Source organism: Amphiprion ocellaris, chromosome 12, assembly GCF_022539595.1.
Source record: "Amphiprion ocellaris isolate individual 3 ecotype Okinawa chromosome 12, ASM2253959v1, whole genome shotgun sequence".
Classification (NCBI taxonomy): domain Eukaryota; kingdom Metazoa; phylum Chordata; class Actinopteri; family Pomacentridae; genus Amphiprion; species Amphiprion ocellaris.
The window spans coordinates 26,762,600-26,783,676 of record NC_072777.1 but is presented as its reverse complement, the minus strand read 5'-3'; the positions used below and the strand labels follow the sequence as shown (position 1 = coordinate 26,783,676).

The window sequence follows — 21,077 nt, the reverse complement described above, 5'->3', positions numbered from 1 at the left end:
TGAAATTAAATTAGCCCTCCCCAGAAGGAAACCATGTTATGATCCTGATGGAGCTGTTATTGGTGATGCTGCTTCCGCTGATGGTGCGTTTGTTCCTGGTGGTTATAAAGATTACGGTATGGTGGTATTTGATGAAGCCAGAATGAGGTTATGCAATCCCAGATCTGCTGCTTGTGTGTGTGTGCATATGCATGCATGTGTGATGTGCAGGGCTTAGCACATCAAAAAGCTGTTTTGCATTAGCTGCACTCTCATCCTCGACTCTCACTGCAACACAGATGGATGTGATGGACCCATGCAAACACCCTGAGCAGATTTTCAGCTAGTTTCTCCTGCAAGTAATGTTACCGTTCCTCTCCTTCTCCAGGTAACAACTGGCAGTTTGCATTCAATGTCAAGTTCTACCCTCCCGACCCCTCACTGCTCACCGAGGACATCACCAGGTACAAACTCACCACTGTTTACTTACACCTGCCTTTCCTTTATTGTTGTTTTATGGCCATTTGACGCAATGGAACAAGCTGTAAAATCCTGCATTAACATATTATCACTTTTAACGTCACACCAAACCATTAGCCAACCATTTCCTACATACTCATCCTGCAGAAAGACTGACACTAGCATTTATTGTGAGACATGTTTCTGGCCACGTAACACATAAATTCCAATATTGACTTTTATTTTAGTCCTTTTTTATAGATCTGTTGTGTCCAAGTCGATTGTTTGGTCTATATGCTTTCTTCCAACCAAATTCTCATTGGTTGGACAATAGTCAGTGTTGTTTTCATGATGAGAAAAGCAATAAAGATTTGTTAAAAGATCAAGTGTATCAGTAAATTTCATTACCCAACATTTCTAACATCTAGTCAGCTAAACAGGACATCCTCTGAACCTCTGAAATTGCAGAGAAATAGTTGTAATTTGAGAAATGAGAGTGATAAAAGTAGGGAAAGTTAACCAAAAATCTTAAAGATGTGGGTCCTAATACCAAAACAATGAGCTTTAAGACAATTGAGACTCCAGAGATGGGTGATTATTCTTTCTTCTTTAAGTCCTACACCCTCTACCATACAAATCTGGGCGATTATTGATGTTAAAATACTGATCTGTGCAAGTCTAGAGTGACTGTAGTAGCAACTACAGTACACAGTAGAGGTAAAAACACACACACAGGTGCAGCTTCATTTGTATTTATACATATGCACACCCACACAGAGGCATGCTCCGAGCTCTTTAAGGTAAAATGTGCGTCTAATGGAGCGAACAACTTGTCTGATGGTTGCAGCTTAAAGGCTAAACAAGGACACACAATTACACAGCAGCAGCCGGCCTCCACTGACCTGCTGCAAGAATTGTTGTGCAGACCTGTAGGTGTGGAAATTTGCCTTGTACAGATTGCAAACCCACAGCTGTTTTCCACAGGCTCTACTATAATGCTCATTCATTACATTTGCTTTCTAATTACCCACAGTACAATGACAAAACACAACACTGCTGCAGATGAGCTCGTAAATCCACAATTCACAGCACAGATGTTATGTAAGCGGGCCTGTCACGGTGGGGATTAGACGTAAGGTTATCCCAATAAACCAGTGTAGCAACACACTAACTGCACAACAAACGACAAAGACATTTAATCCTCCCCAGCAGCAGAGGCAGTTTGGATCTTCTTATTATTATCATGATCAAAGGGGCTGATTCCACTTCAAAGAGAAAGATTTGAAAGAGTTTTTCAACCAGAAATTCAGCCCTTTTTGTCTTTTTTTTCTGTTTTAGGTACCTTTTGTGTCTGCAGCTCCGTGAAGATGTCGCCTCCGGACGGCTGCCGTGTTCATTCGTCACTCACGCTCTGCTGGGTTCGTACACGTTGCAGGTAAATGCATGCTTAATTATGTTCAGTATGTGTTTGTGTGTACATGTGAGCAACGTGTAGGTGGGCGAACATTCAAAATGTGATTTACAGGCGGAGTTTGGCGACCATGAGCCCGACCAGCCTCGCCCTCTGGACTACATCGGTCAGGCGACGTTTGCGCCGAATCAGAACAAAGAGATGGAGGAGAAGATTCTTGAACTCCACAAGTCCCACAGGTCAGAAAAATATGTGTATTTGTTACTAGTTTAACTACATTTCCCAGTAGCGTGATGCTAATGTGGCTGTGTTCTGAATCAAGTAGCTTTCTGTGGCCAAGTAGCTAGCTATGTGTTTTTTAGAATTTGAGAATTTTTAAATTATTCTACTGTTCTCTTGGTCTGTAGGGGAATGACACCAGCTCAGGCCGACGCCCAGTTTCTAGAAAACGCCAAGAAGCTGTCGATGTACGGGGTGGACCTGCATCACGCGAAGGTATGAATAAATGAATGAAGCTCCTCTGGGCTGCTCTTTTCTCCATTGTTGTTGACAGCGAGGATTAGCACAGTTTCTTTGATGCCTGCCGGTGTGTGTCTGTGTGTGTGTGTGTGTGTGTGTGTGTGTTACTGTAGCTGTGTGTGTCTGTCTGTGTGTATATCTGAGTGCGTGTCAGCTGTACAAACACTCACGGAGGCCATCGCCATGGGAACAGCCAGCCTCTCTCTCAGGGATAGCAGGTCATCAGCAGACCGGCTGCATGTTTGTGTGTCTTTGTGCAAGACGGACAGACAAAACGGGGGGAAATATGCGTGAGAGAAAGAGGATTCTTTAAATAGAAATGGAAGGAAGTCGGAGAGAGAAAACAGGGGGAAAGAGGTGAATCTGGAGTGAGACAGGGACAGATCCTTGAAAGAGAGAAAGAGGCGAGTCCCCTTTAAGGCCGTGCTCCACTTGTTTGCAACACAGAGGCAAGCAAGGGAAAAGATGAGGCTTTTTTTAAGGCATACCAAAGTTGTGGGAATTGATCTATTTCTGTCCTGTGCCATTAATTTGTTCTGCAAGTTTCATGACTCCAAGAACCAGAGAGGAAATTTGAAAAACTCCAGATTATGTGGATCGCAGAGAACAAACGTAAACGCACTTTTTTGGGTGGTAAATGGGAGTAAAATTTCACATCATCATAACGATCCTGAATTAACCAGAACTCAAGCACCTTGCCTATAAGCTTATTATTTCTATTTTTATGTAGTACTTAGACTTTTTCATACTTTTTTCATACTTCATATTATTGTAAATACCAGCAATTTTGCACTTCCTTCCTTCCTTCCTTCCTTCCTTCCTTCCTTCCTTCCTTCCTTCCTTCCAACATGTGAAGTTTAGCCATTTTTGTGCTAGTGTAGAGTAACTTTAATTTTACTGGCTAGATTTATTCACCATCATGTTAATACCAGGAAATTTGAGTGATTTTAATTGAAGGCTTTTTTCCCATGTTAAAATATTAAAATCGCAGTGGGAAATGTTGGGAAATGACGTTTACCATTTTGCCCCAAACACTATTAGAGGGTGAAATTGATTCATTTCAATGCGATTTCTGTAGCAAAGTGCCCAGAAACTGTAAAAATAATAAGGGATGGTTCAGTTTGATGATAAGATATAACAAAAGCTTGGTTCTGTGAATATGTTGCGAGAGTAAATTTTAACAAATTTTAGGTTGTTTTCAAGTTTTTGAAGTCATTTTGTACAAATTTTGTGAATGAAAATATCAAAGAAAATCAACTTTTTTTGTTTGCTTTTTCTGATTCATGTCATTCTAACTGTGTCCTACTACATGGAAGACATAGTTTTGAGTCTGTTATATCGACTTCTATGTCAGTAAGTCATTTTGGAATTTAAAAAAAATGAATTAAAAGAAAATCTGCTTTTTTTTTCTTTTGCTGGTTTGTGTGATTTTAACTGTCATACTGCACAGAAGACAGTTTTGAGTCAATTTTGACAAATTTGAAGTCATTTTAGGCTTTTTTTTGTCAATTAAAATATGAAAAAATTCAACTTTTTTTCTGATTTGTGCATATAAAAGAAAAACTGTTTTTTTCTTGTGCTGGTTTGTGTCTTTCTAACTGTCATACTGCACAGAAGACACAGTATCAAGTCAACTTTGACTAGTTCTAAATTATTTTTTAACAGTTTATGTCATTCTGGACATACTTTGGTAATTAAAATATAAAAGAAATTCAACTTTTTCTTTTTTCTGATTTGAGTCTTTCTGTGTAATACTGCACAGACGACATGATATTGATGCAGAAGTTGATTATGAAAAAAACAATGCTCAACAAAATCCAGATTTAGTCTTTAGATTGTGACTCCTGTAGTGGATGTAAAATAGATTTGGTTGCAGTTTTTAACATAGTTCAAATGTTTTTTTCAGCCTTGAAAATGTACTGCTTTTGTCTTGTGTACTTATGAAGAGATGAGGCTCAGAAATTATGGAAAAAGGAAATTACAAAGTGCAAAATTCCGATCCACTGCTTTGTACTTCAAAGGCCTGTAGCTCGGAAAATACTCATAGCGTGACAGGAAAATTTTGCATGACTTCATTAAATATACTAGAGTTATTGTACGTAAAAAATCTGATTTTTTTTTTTGGTTGATTTTGTACGGAATGAGCCATATGGAGACTCTACTTTGAAGATTAATCAGTCATTCACACTGACAAAGTCACAATTTAAACAGCATGTGCTTCATTTGATGTGCTTTGTTTGTTTTCAGAAACAGCAAATGCAGCCTGTTTTCTGTAACATATATTCTGTCAGTCTAATCAACCAAATTGCTAAAACACATCTGCCGTCGAAGCACAAAAACGGAGATGGATGTGCAGCTAACAACACGCCAAGGCCATGCGATGTGTGCGTGTCCCAGTAAAACTGTCCATTATCAACATATTGCATTCTCCATTAGCCCCACTGATTTTTCCTGTGTTGATTCACTGTTGTGATCAATACTCCCTCACCGTTACCACATGGCCCTGGGTTTAAAAGCTCTGTCAGTGAGTCAGTCTGCCCGCTAACTGTGTTACTGTCAGCCTGAGTGACAGTGTTGGTGTGTTTGCTAATTGAGTTTCTGTTGACCTTAAGCAGGCTACTTTATAAATCAATTCAGATACAGTATGATCTGATTTGGACCAAATAAGCGGCATGTAGAGATGTTTTACAGGAACTAATTGATAATTGTGTTGTACAAAGTGTTTTATGTGCATTTTTTTCTTGACTTTGACAGGATTCAGAGGGTGTGGACATCATGCTAGGTGTGTGTGCCAACGGCCTCCTGGTCTACAAAGACAGACTTAGGATAAACCGCTTCGCTTGGCCCAAAATACTCAAGATTTCATACAAGAGGAACAACTTCTACATTAAGATCAGACCAGGAGAGGTTTGTATGCAGAGTCCTACACATAAATATGCAGGACAGTAAATCATTCTGTTTAATTTTAACACAACACACCTCACAAACTATACTGTAGATAATTTGAGAAGCTAATAAATGTTCAAATTTATCTTGTCTTTGACAGACGGAGCAGTTTGAGAGCACAGTGGGATTCAAACTCCAGAACCATCGATCTGCCAAAAGGCTGTGGAAAGTCTGTGTGGAGAATCACAGTTTCTTCAGGTAGAAATGCACACTTTCAGATATTAAATATGTTCTGACTGCTTCTCTAGAACCTCTTCCTGGCCTGTTTTGGGGGAGGAAAATTAACAAATAGTCCACGGTGGTTGCTTCTGAGCGGTTCCTAATTGATTGAACTTGAAAAGGACAATGAACTGCATTCTCTTCCTGTTTTTTCAGTGTCCTCATCCAGCCGTATTTTACTCTCCTCACCTAAAATACACCATATTGGTTAACCTAACAAACCTCTATTTTTCTATTTGCTGCATAAAGCTGGGGGCATGTCTAGGAGCTACTGTTTGTTGATGTTTTGCTGGACTCAGTGTTAACTTTGTGGTCAAAGCTGTCGGATTCTACTTCAAAATTGTAAACAGAAAAACTGAATTGGCCGAGTTGTTGCAGTATTTTGGTTGTGATCAGGTTTTTAAAGTAGTGTTTTTGCATGTAAACATCATATTGTGCATTCAGAAACCCGAATAAACCTTTACCTCCAGTTTTGAGAGACGTCATGCTCACTAGAAAACTCTCGTGGTAAAAACAGGGAAACTCTTTGCACATCTGTTTCATGAGGCAGGTCGGTAGAACAGGGACCAACTTATCCAAAAATTGTAATCAGATGCCTGCACTGTGTCTAACTTGCAACAATACATGTATAAAAATTGTATATATAGCCAAAATATCAGTATATTTTTTGGTATTTTTGTGATTCTTCAGATGTATTTTTGCACGTTGGACACACTGCAGGAGTCATATTTCCTTTATGCTGGAATGTTTTGATGTTTCGTGGCTTTCTCTGGTATGTGAATTATGTTCATTATGGGCAAAGTCACATCTACTTCCATCTTTGTGTCAAACTATTGGTCTGATGAAGGTTGAGCAGTGAAACGTTGCTCTAAAAAGACAGCGTGCTGGAGTCTGAATAAAACAGTTGCAATTGTTGCTTCACCCAAGTAGAGCTACAACAACTGATCGAATAGCTGATTAGCTGCCAGCTGCTTAAATAATCTGCAGCTCCTTTGATACTAAATTAATTCCAATAACACCATTATAACTGTATACTGTAATTTGTATTTTCCTAGTAGAACTTACACTTTTACATTTTGAACTTATACTTTTCTAATTTTGCTTATATTTTATGATAAGATAAAACTTTAGTAGTCCTGGAGAAAATTCTTGTGCAAGATAAAACGAATAAATACAACATAAGAAATCCAGAGTCTGAAAGTAAAAAAAAAACAAAAACTAACATATATGTACGATGAAATAAAACAAGTAAACTATTATAAGACTGGAATAGAAGAGTAGAAAATAATGCTGGGGAAATAAGTAATATCATACATGATAATGAACAAATGAAATAGAATATTGCACCAGAAAAGGGAAATGAAAATGAAATATTGCACATGTTGACAGTATTGACAATGTTCTACTTGATTGTCGGACACTCGTGTTTATCTTATCTTTTTTTCTACTGCTTAAATTTCCAAGACTTTAAATGTTAGCAGTTTCTTCTTGGGGATCAAGGAAGTATTTCTGGTTCTTAATTGGTCTGTGATTTTTTTTTTTAACATTTAAAAACAGTGAATTCTCTGATTCTTGCTCCTTATATGTAAATATTTTCTTGTGTCGTTGCTTACCTGGGGCAGTAAACTGAATATCTTTGACATTGTCAGAATTTTTACCATTTTCTAGTATTTTATGAACTAACTAACTGATTAATCTAAAAAAATTATTGAAAGCTCAGTTGACAATATGCAAATTTTCTCACTGTAGGATTAGTGTACCCTTATCTTGTCTGAAAAATAATTGTTTGTTGCAGCCTGCACCCAAGTGATGAACACAAAACACAAACCAAACCATATTCCCTACTTCCTATATCATTAAATCCACTCTCATCAGTAATGCAGCTGATGCTTTTCCTGCTGTTTCTTGCTCCTGGTCTCCTAATCAGTTGGTAAAACGATGCTCTACTAAATATTCTGTCCACTCGCGGTTGCTGAACTCATCATGTCGACCTTCTCCCACCAGTCACAGCTGCGAATCTTCATCCTCTGCTGCCTCGACCTTTTGTGGTGACAGTGGAGGACATGTTGAACATTTCTTTTTCATTCTCGTCTCCCATTGCTGGTAGTAAAGTGGATAAACCAAATTTAATAATGCTAACACATCTATAAGCCGAAAAGGCCACATTATTAATAGTCATAGTCCAATTTATTTAGGAAATGTCTCATTAAATTAGCAGTTCCTGTTGTAAACATAATGGACGCCTGCACAAACAATAATCAGTAACCAGATGCTGGTTTTTGTCATACTACTTTTTGTCATATTATACAGGGATGTGAAAAAACAGTCTGTAAACACAATCATTGTAAAGAACATATATGTGCAAAAAGCAAGACAGAAAAGTAAGTAAATGTGGGGGAAATGAACTATTTAAATACAGAATCACACTCGAGCAGCTTTAGAAACTGAAGACAAGCAGAAGAAAACAAGATATATTTACACCTGTAAGGCCAGATATAGAGAACTAGACCAGACATAGAGACGGAAAACTTTGGAAAAAAAACAAGAACTAGATCTGGAGTGTGTGAAGGTTCATGTTGTTTGGGTCGGTTTTGTGTTTAGTTAAATGTGGTTGCAGTTGTGTGTACAAAGGGGAATGTGTGGGTGCAACTGTATGAACAAAGAGGCAAGAAAGTACATGATGCATCTTAAAGAGAAACAGCGTTATTGGCGCTAATAGAAGAAATTTCCATTTTTTGTACATCATTAAAAAGCATTTGATACTATAAATCACAGAATGCTAATTAGTACATTAGAAAGAAATATCATAAGAGTACTAACATTGAACTGGTTGAAAAGTTTAATTGATAATGTGCAACAATTTATGCAGATTGGATGAATATTTTTTACTCAGAAGACAATTTAGAGATGTTATTATTTAAAATTTAAACAGAGATGGCAAAATTAGACCTGGTTTCAAAAGAATAAGCTGTCATTAAATCTGAAAAACGATAAATGTATGCTGTTCGGCAACCATAAAATAAACTCTTTAGTTCAAATAAAGATTCATAATTCTAATTTTGACTATATGAGTATATGAAAATATGTTTCTAGGTGTGTTTATGGATCACAAACTTACTTGGAAACCTCATATAAAGTATATAAGAGCAAAGTTGACACTGTCCATCTCATTACTACGAAAGACAAGACACACTGAATTCAAAAGCAACTTCTCCATTATACTGCTCACTGTTTTTACTGTACTTTATGTGCAGAAATGTGGAGTAACGCATAAAATGCTACCTTATATCCAGTAAAAAATATTACAAAAAGCTGTTAGAATAGAACAAAATGTAGGACATAATGAGCACACCTTTGAAATAGATGAATTTAGTTGATTTCAGGACAACGATATTCGAAGCAAACAATAAATTACTCCCGAACAACATACTTTAATTTAAGCAACATAGGAAACTCTAAATTAAGAAGAAATTCAAATTTTTAAAAGCTTTTGCTTGTAGTACTATAAATAGTAGAAGTTAATCAATTTGTGGGGTAAGCTTTGAGTCCAGCTATAGAACAATTTAAGAAAATGTACAACAAACGACTCCTTAAAAATAAGAAACAGTAAGATAAGCGATGTACAGGCATGTACAGACAAGTAGCAGGTAGGATTTAATAAGTTAAACTTCATCTTACCCATTTTCATGCATTATTTTTGGTTTTGTTTCTTTTGTTTTTTGTCTTTATCTGAATCAGAAAAATCTGTAAAAACTGTATTCCTAAGGGGAAATTGCTTAGTTGCTGCCATTCAAAGTCTGAGAAACAAAAGCAATACAAAAAAATATATGAATCGATAAACATAAGTAGAAAAACATTTTAAAAAAATATAAGCTTGTGTAAAATTCTATATTATCTAAAGGTTATATTTGTATTATTGTGCAGAGAAGTAGTTTCTGTAGTTACGATACTGCATCTGAAATAAATCCAATGAAAGATCAGAAACAAAAAAATAAATGTTCCATCACAATAAATTCTTGCAAAATACTAAAAATCGAGACTAACAGGACGACCGCTTGTAAATATGAAGACATGGATTCCAGAGATTTACAGTCTGGAGTTTAGAGAACAGAAATAGTTTGTTAGATTACTTTCTGTGATGCTTTACTGAGTTTGACGAAAGGCTTCGTCTCGTGCCAGAAAAGAAGTAAAACCTCATAGTTGTTTGGTCTGATGCCCGAGGCAGCAAATACTAAAAACACAAAGACCTGCCAGGTGTGTGTGATTGTTGTGTTTGTGTGCACATCTGTATGAAAGAAGAATAAGCTTTAATATCCTGTTCAGGAAGGACTTTTACCTCCCTCACATGCACATATACAGTGGAGAACATTTTATTAACCCTTAGTCGTCAATCTAAAAAAGATAAATCAAGTTCCTTAAGGACAAAAATATCCACGTAAAAAAAACAATCCGAGGAAAATTCATATATTAATATTATTTTTCACTTTGAATAACGTATCTGTTTCGATTTTCAGAATTCCTCATCATAATCACCAAATATTTATTAATTTTTAAGCTTTTAACTATTTCACTGCCAGTTTGTGTGCATTATTTCCTTGTTTTTTTGTTTGAAAATAACTGAAAAATGTAATTATTTTCTATGAAGTGAGGGCTAAATGGAAAATAAAGTTAATGATTAGTAGCAACATATTTCCAAATGAAAACACACACACACGCACACACACACACACACACACACACACACACACACACACACACACACACACACACACACACACAATTTTTCAGTACATAAATACACTCAACACTGACACCCCTACCAACACCCACAAACCATTTTAGCTTTTTTTTTTCACCATTGGCCAGCAGCACTTTATAATATATGAATATGAAAAAATTACAAAATCTGCTGGAAAACAGTAAAAATGTCAGTTTTAAAGTCTAATAATGTAGAAAGCACGATTCATGATGTAATGGCAGAGGGATCAAAAACAACAGCTAGAGTGGGTTTCAATGGGGACATTTTTGTCTTTAAGGTCCTGAGTTGAACAATTTTGCATACACAGTTGTTTTATTAATGTATTATGCAGGCTATGAGGGTAAAATTTTTAAATTTCCCCCCAAAATACACACCTTTACTTACAACATAAAGACAGCGAAATTATTTAATAATCAAATCTGAAAAAGACGCTTATTCTTAGAAACGCTTCCGAATCGATTTTTGGCGTCTAACTCGTCCCGCAGCTTTGAGAAAACTTGGACAAATTCTACATCAAAACATGTGACTTGATTGGTAATAATGTGCTATGACTTTTGGTGGCAATTTGTCACATACTTTTTACAAAACTCGTAAAAAATTGCGTTTAGAAAATCCTCATTGTAAAGAATGTGAAGTCAGCCAGATAACCGCCAAAACCCAGCCATCTTTGGAACCCTGTAGCTCTGGCAGATTTTTACAGTAGAAACTTCATTCAGAGTTTAAACAGCTCACAGTGCTTTGAATGTTATTCATTTAAATCCATGTTTTGGTGTCTTTTATGGTTTTTCCGCAGTTGCTGTGTAAGTTTTGTGGATTTTTTGAAAATTCAGAATTTTAATTCAGCGAGATTTTGACCAGAACATTTTTTTGAAAAAAAGTGCACAGATCTCACAGTTTCTACTCTACATGAACAATTCACACATAAAAATGAATTAATTTTTTTTCCTTTTTCACACAGTATGAGACTTATTATTGTAGGATTTACCTGTTTTTCATAAATCACCTCAGAGCTCAGACCAAAACTCTCACTGACTCCCATTATATCGGAGCTTTACAATGTGAAAAATGAGAAACGGGGAGTCTCTCTAACCTGCCACCAAATCTATGTAACATACAGTGTGGACATGAAAATATATCAGCATGTTCAAGAGAAGATAGTGCTTCAGATGGTGACTTTTTAAAATCTGACTTAGTTTCTGAGCTGTGGTTGTTTTTTCGAGGGTCTAATCCTTTCTCTGCTCCTCTCTCTGCACCCAAACTCTTGTCTTTTTTCAGTTTTGTAGTTGCAAAATTAAAATTCCTCTCCACCTCCACTTTTCGTCGGCAGGTTAAATGCACCAGAACCTCCCACCAAGGCCCGGTTCTTGACTCTGGGCTCCAAGTTCCGCTACAGTGGACGCACTCAAGCCCAGACCCGCCTGGCAAGCTCCCTCATCGACCGACCGGCGCCCAACTTCGAACGCACCTCATCGAAACGCATCAGCCGCAGTTTGGACGGAGGTAAAAAAAACTCATGCACAGCTCGGTACGGTTCATATTTAATGAGCAGATGGAATGGAAGGAATGGAGGGCAGATGGGAGCCGGATCGTGGATTTAGCGATGGGTTGTGTTTGTGTGCATGTAAAACGCTCAGATACAGGAAATAGCTGCAGCATATGTTTCCCGTCGCACAACGAGAGGCAAACGGGGAGAAAGGAGGAGATGAAAAGAGGTGAATCCAAAAGAAAGCATGAAGAAACATGACATGAAAGTGCTGCAAACAGCTTCAGCATCAATCACATGACATGACAGAGAACATATAGGTCACAAAATTCTTTTAATTTAGCAAAATATAACAAATATGCAGTGCTTTCTGACCTAGAAATAACAGTGCAATGATATAATATAGAAATACAACCAGGACAAATGTTTTCTTTATTTCTATAGATCCATGGTTCAAGAAATTTTGGCAAAACATGTATTTGTATTGTCTTTGGAAAACCGTTCTCACCGTTTTGTTTGTGGTTTTCCGGATTTGGTTCCTACATCATGCAGCTGTGCACCTCTGGTTCATGTGTTTACGTGTGTCAGGTCATTTACTGTGTTATTCTGCCCCCTGGTGGACATGTTGTTCTACTACAAGACAACATCTGTGTTAAGATTTTTACCCATCACTTGCTCATACTTAATGCTATGGACAGTGAAATGCAAAGTGACTGCAATAATAACAAGACATGATAAAAAAAACAATCTTAAATGAGTCATAAATAATGAGGAATGAGATTTTTGCTGTCTCAAATTAAGCGTTTTTACTACACTACAATTTCTATTTGTATTTGTGTGGAAAAAGTTGAAATGACAAAAAAAACCCTTGAACATTCCTGTTTTTTCTGCATGGAGTAGAATTTAAAATAACTTTAAATTATTTCATAGAGAATCATTTCAGCATAATTTATAGATCAAACTTTTTTAATGTCTGCACTTTGGCTGTAACCCGTGGCCTTTACAATCTTAACTTTCGTGATTACTGGTACAACTTTCCTGAACAGAGATTGTTCTAGTCGACTAGTTGTTAATTTAAGCCATTAGTCAACTAGTTGACACAGATTTATGATAATAATTTAATTATCTATATTATATACTGTTGTATATATGTTATATACTGTTGGAGGGGGCATCACAAACAGATTTGAGTTCCTGCTGGGACTGATTGATTCAGGCAAAATGTTGAACTGTGTGTTTTTCTAGCAGAACCTTGCGATTTGCAATACACTTTAAAGTCAAGTTTCACTTCAATATGTTTGGTGTAATAAATTCAAGCAATATGATGAAGTTACCATCAAAATAATATAAGATCATCTATTTTCTAATGCAAAATAAAGGTAGAAACAGATATAAATGAATTCTATAAATTTTTTTTGCATTTTTAATAGCATGGAACATAGAACAATAATCATAAAAGCTGTGAGTATGTTAAGTTAAATAAATTAAGTAATAATAATAAAAAAATGCAGTCATTTCAATAAGAAAAACTTTTCTGTAACAATTTCTGACATTGAAGCTGGTCATTCATGGCTCTGGATCATCATCTCAATATTGCAAATTCTGTAAACAAGTTCAATTTATTATTTAAGAGAAAAAATATATATACCTCGAATATGACACATTGCACTAAATATATTGTAGATGGCAGCCTTTGCGATTTGTTAAATGCATTGTTTAAATTGTCATTTTAATTTGAAATTGATTAACTGTTCACCCTACTTCCTGCACCAACCGACCAATCAAAACTTGGTCGGCTAAGACTGCCCTCATTGATCAGGTATTAGCATTTATGCAGAGTAACGACCATTGGTCTTTAATTTGTCTCGGAAAACAAAGTTTCTGTCAGGGCAAGAAGAAGATGATGTTTTTTATTTTTGTCTCTCCTCAGCTCCTGTAATCAGCATCACTGAGGCCACAGCTGAGAACGGACGAGAGCCACATCTGGAGCTTCAGTCTGACTCCAAGGTGTGTATTAAATTAAATTAAATGAACCGTAGGTGGAGATAAAAACAAAACTAAGAAAAGATGTAAAATCTGTGTTTGGGTTTTTTTTTGTGATTATGTTGTTATTTGAATCCATTTTTCCCACAGGAACTGTTTGTGTTTGTGTGTCTCAAATATAAAGGTTCAGTACGCATGGAAAGATGAGGTTTTTGGTCAGTTGCTGGTCGACCCGTTCTTGTATTTTTGTGCAACAGTTAACATTTGTGTTTATTTTTCATGATTTCATAATTTTTAAAACTGATAATATGTGGTGTAAACATGATGGTCTATGTGGGGAGAATCTCATTTATTATGTATTTTGGAGTTTCCAGTTTATCTGAGGATGAAATTGTGAACAAAGTTTGATGCTTGATGCCCAGGAAGCAACAGAGTTAATCAAAGTCTAGATAGCTGTAGGTTTTTCAACAAAATTCTACTAGTTTGTCTCAGTAGTTTCCCTTAAATGATGACTTTGGCCATGAATAGTATCTGGACTGTTGGGAGGCTTTAATCTCTTTACTACAGAGACTTAAAAACTGTAAACAGTATGCTAATGGAATTTCTGTTTTTACAGGACAACTTAAATGCTCAACTTTACCTCATTCATTGCCAGGAGGCAGCTACTCTTTTGTGCACTTACAAAATAGTTCAAGTTTATTTTACCCTGCTGTATTTCCCATTAATATGACTATTGTGGCTCTGGGTGTGTTGCTAACTTTTTCACTCTTCACCTCTGTTTTTATTTAGTTTTTTTTTTTTTTTTAATTTAACCTTTTATTAACCAGGAGAGATCCCGTTGAGATTAAGAACCTCTTTTCAAGGAGTCCTGGCCAAAATAGGCAGCAGCAAGTACAAACACAGTTAGAAAATTACACAGTTAAAACATAATTAAAATACGAAAAAAAAAAAAAAACACATTTACAAGCAAATTATAAAAATCAAGTGCATGTCGTGGAAATGGCTTCAAGAACTCGCAGTTTAGATTTAAAGGCACTCAGTGAGATTAACTCTGTTAATTTCCAGTCAAGGTTGAAGAGATTTAGGGAAACTGGGTTTAGCAGGTTGTAAACACAATGAGCTACCTGCAGCTTTTTCAAAAGATAGCTGATTTTTGCATAAATCATTTCACACTTTTTCAGTCTGAATGGAAGAAATACAGACATTAGTCACCTGGAACGGACATTTTGCTAAGTTGTTAGCCTCTACTGAGTGTATGGAGAATAGTGTGTCTTAGGGTTTCTTCCAATTGATGTCGGAGGTGAAACAGCATCTTCAGGATCTTTATCAGAGCTGCAGATTCATTAGTTGTAGTTCCACAGCTGGAATTCGTCTGGTCACATAGAGACCATATGGAGCCATAAAGATTTTCATTTGGGACCTTTTTTGAGTCCTTTTGGAAACATTTCAAGTCAGTTTGAACAAATTTTGAATCCTGTTAGATGAATTTAGATTTTTGATTTTAATTTGGCAAAGTTTCAAGTTATTTTGGACAAGTTTTGGGTCATTTTTTAGATTCCTGGAGATTTTCCCAGTCTACTATCACCCGATTTCACTTCTTGCAGCAACAGTTTTGGCCCTTAATCAGCAGCAGAGCAGTGAGCGCAGGAACACCTCCAGTTTTAACAATGTACGCTCTTTTCCAGGACAACTGTACATAGACATCTGCAGAAAGAACTTGCGTGGACTTGGCACAGTATAGCATTACAAAGTTGACATTTTTTGTGGAAAACAAACTGCCAAATGAATATGGCAGTGATTAGGTCAGACCCCCAAAGCAGTTCATGCAATGTTTGTTCCAGGGGACTAATTTCTGTTTAACTTTCAGACTGAAAATTGAAAAGAATTGTGCAAAAGTTAGCTTTCTTTGGAAAGCTGCAGGGAGCTTAAGATAATTATGAAAATTAAGGAGCTGCAGTTCCTCAAATGTCCACTTGAGGCTTACTCCAAAAGTGAGTCAATCCTCATAGACTTCCAGGTTAAAATGTCCAGCTTTACAGCCGACATAAACATGTTGACAGCCTGGTATAAGAACAGTTTTGGTCTGCAGATAATTTCCAAGTTATTGTCAACTGTACAGAGGTGTTTTTTTATGCAACTCACCTGTTTAAATAGTACTGAGGCTTAAAGTGGAGCGTAATTAAAGACATGGATGCCTGCGCTACGTGTTTGCTAATTTTTGGATTAGCTGGAATTTAGGAAAACATGGTACTAAAAAATGGAGGAACAACACTGAGCTTCTAAGCTGCTGTTCAGGAAACCTGTGAGGGACTTCATGCAGGATTGAAACCTCTTTATATATTGTAAATTAACGTCATTCACTGGTTGTTTTGTGCGACTCCCTGAACCTCTACAACAGAAGTAGCGTTGTGATGAAGTTAGCATGGCTTCCAGAGACACGATAGACACATTTAAAGGAAACACAGCAGGTTGAAATATATTTTAACTGTGTGAATATATGTGCAAATGAGAAACCAACAAAATAGACAGAAAATTTCACATTTTTGTTTATTACTTTCGTGGTTTTCTTTGAGAATACAGCTATTAGAAGTTGCCAAAGAATCGCTCTACATTCTTCGACGTGGACAATGCTCACAACTAAACCAAGTCCCTTAAACAGGAGTTTATTCAGATTATTTCTATGCATGCCTCCTGCTCCACCTCCCTTTCCTCACTGCCTCCTTCCTCCTCCTAACACTCATCCCAGCTCCTTGGATTTGACCTCCTGTCGGTGGCGTCGACACTGTTTCTGCGAACTCCTCTTGCCTACTGTTCTCTGCACTGATCTCTGCCCTGCTATGTTCACTTTGAGCTGTTGTGTTGTTCACTGACTAATGTCTCTTTCCCTTTCTCTTTTTTCCTTCACACACTTCCCTCCTCCTCTTGATTTATTTTTCTCACATCCCTCGTGAATGCTCCCACTTTTTGTTGAAACAATTCTTGCTGCACATGGCGTCGGTTGATTTTAATCATGGCTTCACTTTTGCGTGCTCACTGGTTTTCCCTTTTTCTCCTCCATCATATTGCGTCCTCCTCCTTCCTCACCAGTCGATCTTCATGTTTCCTCTGTCCTTCTCCTCCTCATCCTCGCTCTCGTCCATCCCGCCTTCCCTCGACTCGATCTCTGAGCTCGACCACGGCCTCTCAGACATCTCCGAAGACGACGATAGCCGAACCGACGACACCACACACACTCTATGGACCCTCCCCTCCAACACTATCTCATTTTTCTCCGATCAGCAGCTGGCTGATCTGGAACAGCTCGCCCAGAACCCTCCACCATCCTCTTCCTCAGCTGCTACCTCTAATTCTGAGCTTTCAAACCTCGAGGAAGGCTGCCGGGCTGAAACCAGAGCAGCAGCTCAACTCTCAAACTGGCGCAGCTGGTTTTGTCCGAAGGGCGTCGCTAAATACGTCTCTTTCATTTTGTGTTTTCTCTCCATATCTGGAAAGAAAAATTTGCCCACAAAGATGTTTTCGGGGCTCACAAAGAAGCTGCACGTTTTTACTCCGGCGTTGCTCAAGCTTATGTCCGAATCAGTTGCCAAACTTAAAATTTTCACCATCAGTGCCCCTAAATTCATCACCACGTCCAAATTGCGTGACTTTTTTAACGGTTTGGCATTTAAATTGACAAATTTTATGACATTTTTGACCCGATATCTTCCTCCAAAGTTCATAAATATGATCGCTGCCTTTTCTGCGCATCCAACTCGTTTCCCTGCCGTGTCATCTTTAAATTATCCCGCCGTCGCTGCCTCTTTTTCCAACCTTTCCTCTCTTTCTCTCCCGCCTCTCGCCGCCTTTTCTCGCTCTAACCTCACCGCTTCGGTGCATCGCTACCTCCTGAATCCCTCCCCTCTCTTCCTGCCCTGCCTCTTGGTCGTCTTTCTGCTCGTTGTAATGCTAACGGCGAGCCAGTCTCTGGTCCTCGCCCTGATTTTAGCCATGCCTCTCGGCCTCACGCTCTGCTACTTGGAGAACATCGTGTCCAATCAGAGAAAAACCGTCCTGCCGATGTTCATCAACGAGCCGAGCGATCGATCCGATAATCAGCTCAGCTCTCCTCTCACGCCGACTCACACACCTCCCCGAATCAGGCGTCACAATCACACAGCCGCCACGTGGACGCAAGAGATGTGCGATCCCGCCGCGTAGAAACACAATCTATATTTCCCATCATGCCTCCTTCTGTTTGACCCCGCGTGAATGTATTTATTGTATGTATGTGGATGCCACCAGCACTTCCTTCACCTCCAACCCCACTGTGCTGTTTATAAAGAGCAGAGAGTAGAATAAATAGATTAAACAAGCTGACAGGACAGTTAAACAGGCTAAATAAAATAGATCAACTTCTTATTATATTGTTAATATAGAGACAGAGTAGGTATATTAAGAGTTTTAAATATTGTACAGAGACTGTGAGGGAAGGAGAGAGTTTGCAGGTAGCAAAATTGATGTACAAAGGCGAGATATAATGTTGAGGTGTTGCAGATGTCGTTAGTTGTCTACTCTGTGTGGTTGCTCTGTGTAATATTCAGCAGAATGTTGGTCATGCGATGCCAACTTATGTTACTCTACAACTTTGTGTCATGGATTGTCTGGAAATTCAAGTGAAAACGTCTGTTAAGTTCATGGGATCTTGCAAAATCTGAAAGCTAAATACTTTTTCAGTCATGAAGTTGTTAAGTTTGGCTTGTTAGCTGTGTATTTTTGTGCCGGATCAAGTTGAAATTTGTGCTGAACATCCACGAAACCTTAAACTACAGTTTCAGTTTCATCAAAAATGTGATAATTCTTCTTTATATCTAGGTTTCAGGTCATATTAGGTGGCAGTTAATATTCAGTACATATATAAAAGAAATTAATTTTTTTGTAAACAAGCAAAAAAAAATCCAGAATATTTATAAAAATCTGAGGATAATTGCCATTTAATAGCAATAAATAACTTTCTACTCGAACGAATAATCCTCAGTTTTCAAAAATGTATACCTCTTTTGATTTTTAGTTTATTTATTTTAGTTTTCTTGAAACTTTTATGATTGCAAACTGCCACTTTTTATTTGCAGATGCATTAAAAAAAATTATATTACACTTTAATATTTTTTTTAAAATTAAATATATTTTTCATACTTTTCACTGGCTGTAATATTGGACTCACTGGTTTTATTTCATATATATTTATCTGTACTTTATCAGACACATTTAACATAAACTCTACACATTTTTTAATTTTCAGTTTTAGTGGATGTTAATATTGTCAGACATGCTTGTTTATAAAAGATATAAAATAATGGAGTAGTAGATGTCTGTACTGATTATTTGCTCCCACCCTGCTCTTAATAAAGTACCAAATATCAAGTATAGCCACCAAATATATAGCAGAATCATCACCTTTTCTGTAACAGAAACTGAATTCATAGATGCTTATGGTTTTGTGGATGTTTAGTACAAATTTTACACAATTCAACACAACTAAAACATAGTACAATTTTAGGATTTAGTTTGAACTTTATAGAAGCTTTCACGTTTTTTTTAAAGAAAATCCCTGACATGAGCAAGCAGAGTTAGTTTAGTTGGCATATGAAAATATGAAATCTACATATAAAGGGTTGTACTGAAAGACTAGTTGTTTAGATGTTAGAAAAGTACATTTATCAGATCATACAGTTTCCCCCTCAGACTTATAGCACTTAGAGCTTCTTGTGTTTGTATATAACTGCTAATGAATGTTAGAAGGAAACAGTGTTACACTCTCCCTGATCCCTGAGGTTCTGTCCTCGTCTCTTAGTGTTGTTTTAAATGCAGGTTTTGTGGAGCCGTTTGAATGACGTTGCACAGAACAGATCTGTAAACAAAAGACAGACTGAACAGAATAATAGAGTAGCTGATAAAGTAGCTAAATACCTGTGTACTTAAGGAAAAGCTGGTCCCAGTTGGAATAATTTGTAGAATCAGTTCCAAAATCCTCTTGTTTTAATAAAAAGCCCCAAACTTGTCGTAATTGTTAAAGGTCGACCGATGTGTTTTTTGAGATTTTTTGATTCGGTGATGGTTGATCGACCATCTCATCAGTTAACTGTCTGAACTCCAAACGGCAGATTCAAGGTGTGTGTTACTTTTTAGGTTGGTTTTTTTTCCACATTTTTCCTCACTATGGGCTCATTTTTCACTGCAATATAAAGTTCTGCACCACTATGGGAACAGAACAACCATGAATAGGAGAGAGAACTCAGAAATGCCTTCTTGCAGAATGACGGAAACCTAATATTTATTTATTTTTATTATTTATTAAACTAAATTTTCAAAAATAAGCCAGCATAAACCTGCACGCCATATTTCCAAGTGCCCACAGCTGTTACCAATACTGGAAAAAAACAATAGTGGCTCTAGACGTTATAGACATTTTAAAATTTATATTTTTACAACCTCTAAAAATTAGCTTTAGAAAGATGTTTCACCATGCTCAATGTGTCTTCCAACAGCCTGCTCCTCTGTTTGCTGTTTTTGAGCCATGCTGCGTTTTAGTTTAATCAATCAATCTTTATTGGTCATTGCACACTTTCATATACGGTTTTGTTGATTTTTTTTTTTTTTTTTAAATGATACACATAGAATTAAGTGAGTTTGATTAAATATTACAATTCTGAGCTTAGACACATACACGAGTAGTTCACAGACTGTCAGAAAGTTGAAAATCTGAAGATCCCTTTTGTTTTTACAGTTTTTGGCAGATAAATGGTCGAATTTTGTAATTTTGTTTATGTATTTTTAAAACAAAAAAACATTAAAAACTGCCTGAGTGTTTTGGGGTTCAGACAGTTAAACTATTACAGTACAGATATTTGAAAAAAAAAATGCTGGATCCAAAAATCAGTCGACTCCTAACAGAAGTTGTGCTTGAAATTTACATATAGTTGTAAAAACATATCTGACTCCTCAGCTTAGTGCAGTTAGAAAGAGCTGCCATTTTCCAGAAAGAAACTCTGTAAATAAAAAGTGTTTAGGAAAAATTTAAATGCATTTGTAGTGTGTCTTGGAAATTAACTGTGAAACAAGCTGTAAATCTTAGTTTTAACACAGAATAAGTGCAGTTGGTAGCAGCTGCTGTCTCCATTTATCGACCGTCTCAGACTCCTTTGGTGCAAAGGTCACATGACCTACAGCGCTGGCCTGTTGCCGGGAGCGACAGCGCCGCTTTTCCCATCATCCATTTCACTCTTTTTCTTTCTTCGTGCCCCTTATTCCCCTCCTTCATTTTGACTCCCATCACCATGACT

General features: G+C 37.0%; 1 protein-coding gene across 14 annotated transcripts in view; it reads left to right on the top strand.

Moving 5' to 3' along the window:
* epb41l2 (erythrocyte membrane protein band 4.1 like 2) overlaps positions 1–21,077 on the top strand; it is an 83,034-nt gene that overhangs the window by 40,758 nt on the left and 21,199 nt on the right. For 13 of the 14 annotated variants that reach the window (XM_035952162.2, XM_023278817.3, XM_035952160.2 and 10 more), the window contains exons 7-14: positions 368–443; positions 1,777–1,873; positions 1,964–2,088; positions 2,257–2,344; positions 5,123–5,275; positions 5,415–5,512; positions 11,620–11,792; positions 13,706–13,782. In XM_035952162.2, the coding sequence (XP_035808055.2) occupies positions 368–443; positions 1,777–1,873; positions 1,964–2,088; positions 2,257–2,344; positions 5,123–5,275; positions 5,415–5,512; positions 11,620–11,792; positions 13,706–13,782 (887 nt within the window). Of the gene's footprint in view, positions 1–367; positions 444–1,776; positions 1,874–1,963; positions 2,089–2,256; positions 2,345–5,122; positions 5,276–5,414; positions 5,513–11,619; positions 11,793–13,705; positions 13,783–16,845; position 21,077 lie in introns of those variants that run through there. The other variant, XM_023278816.3, reaches the window with a different exon arrangement.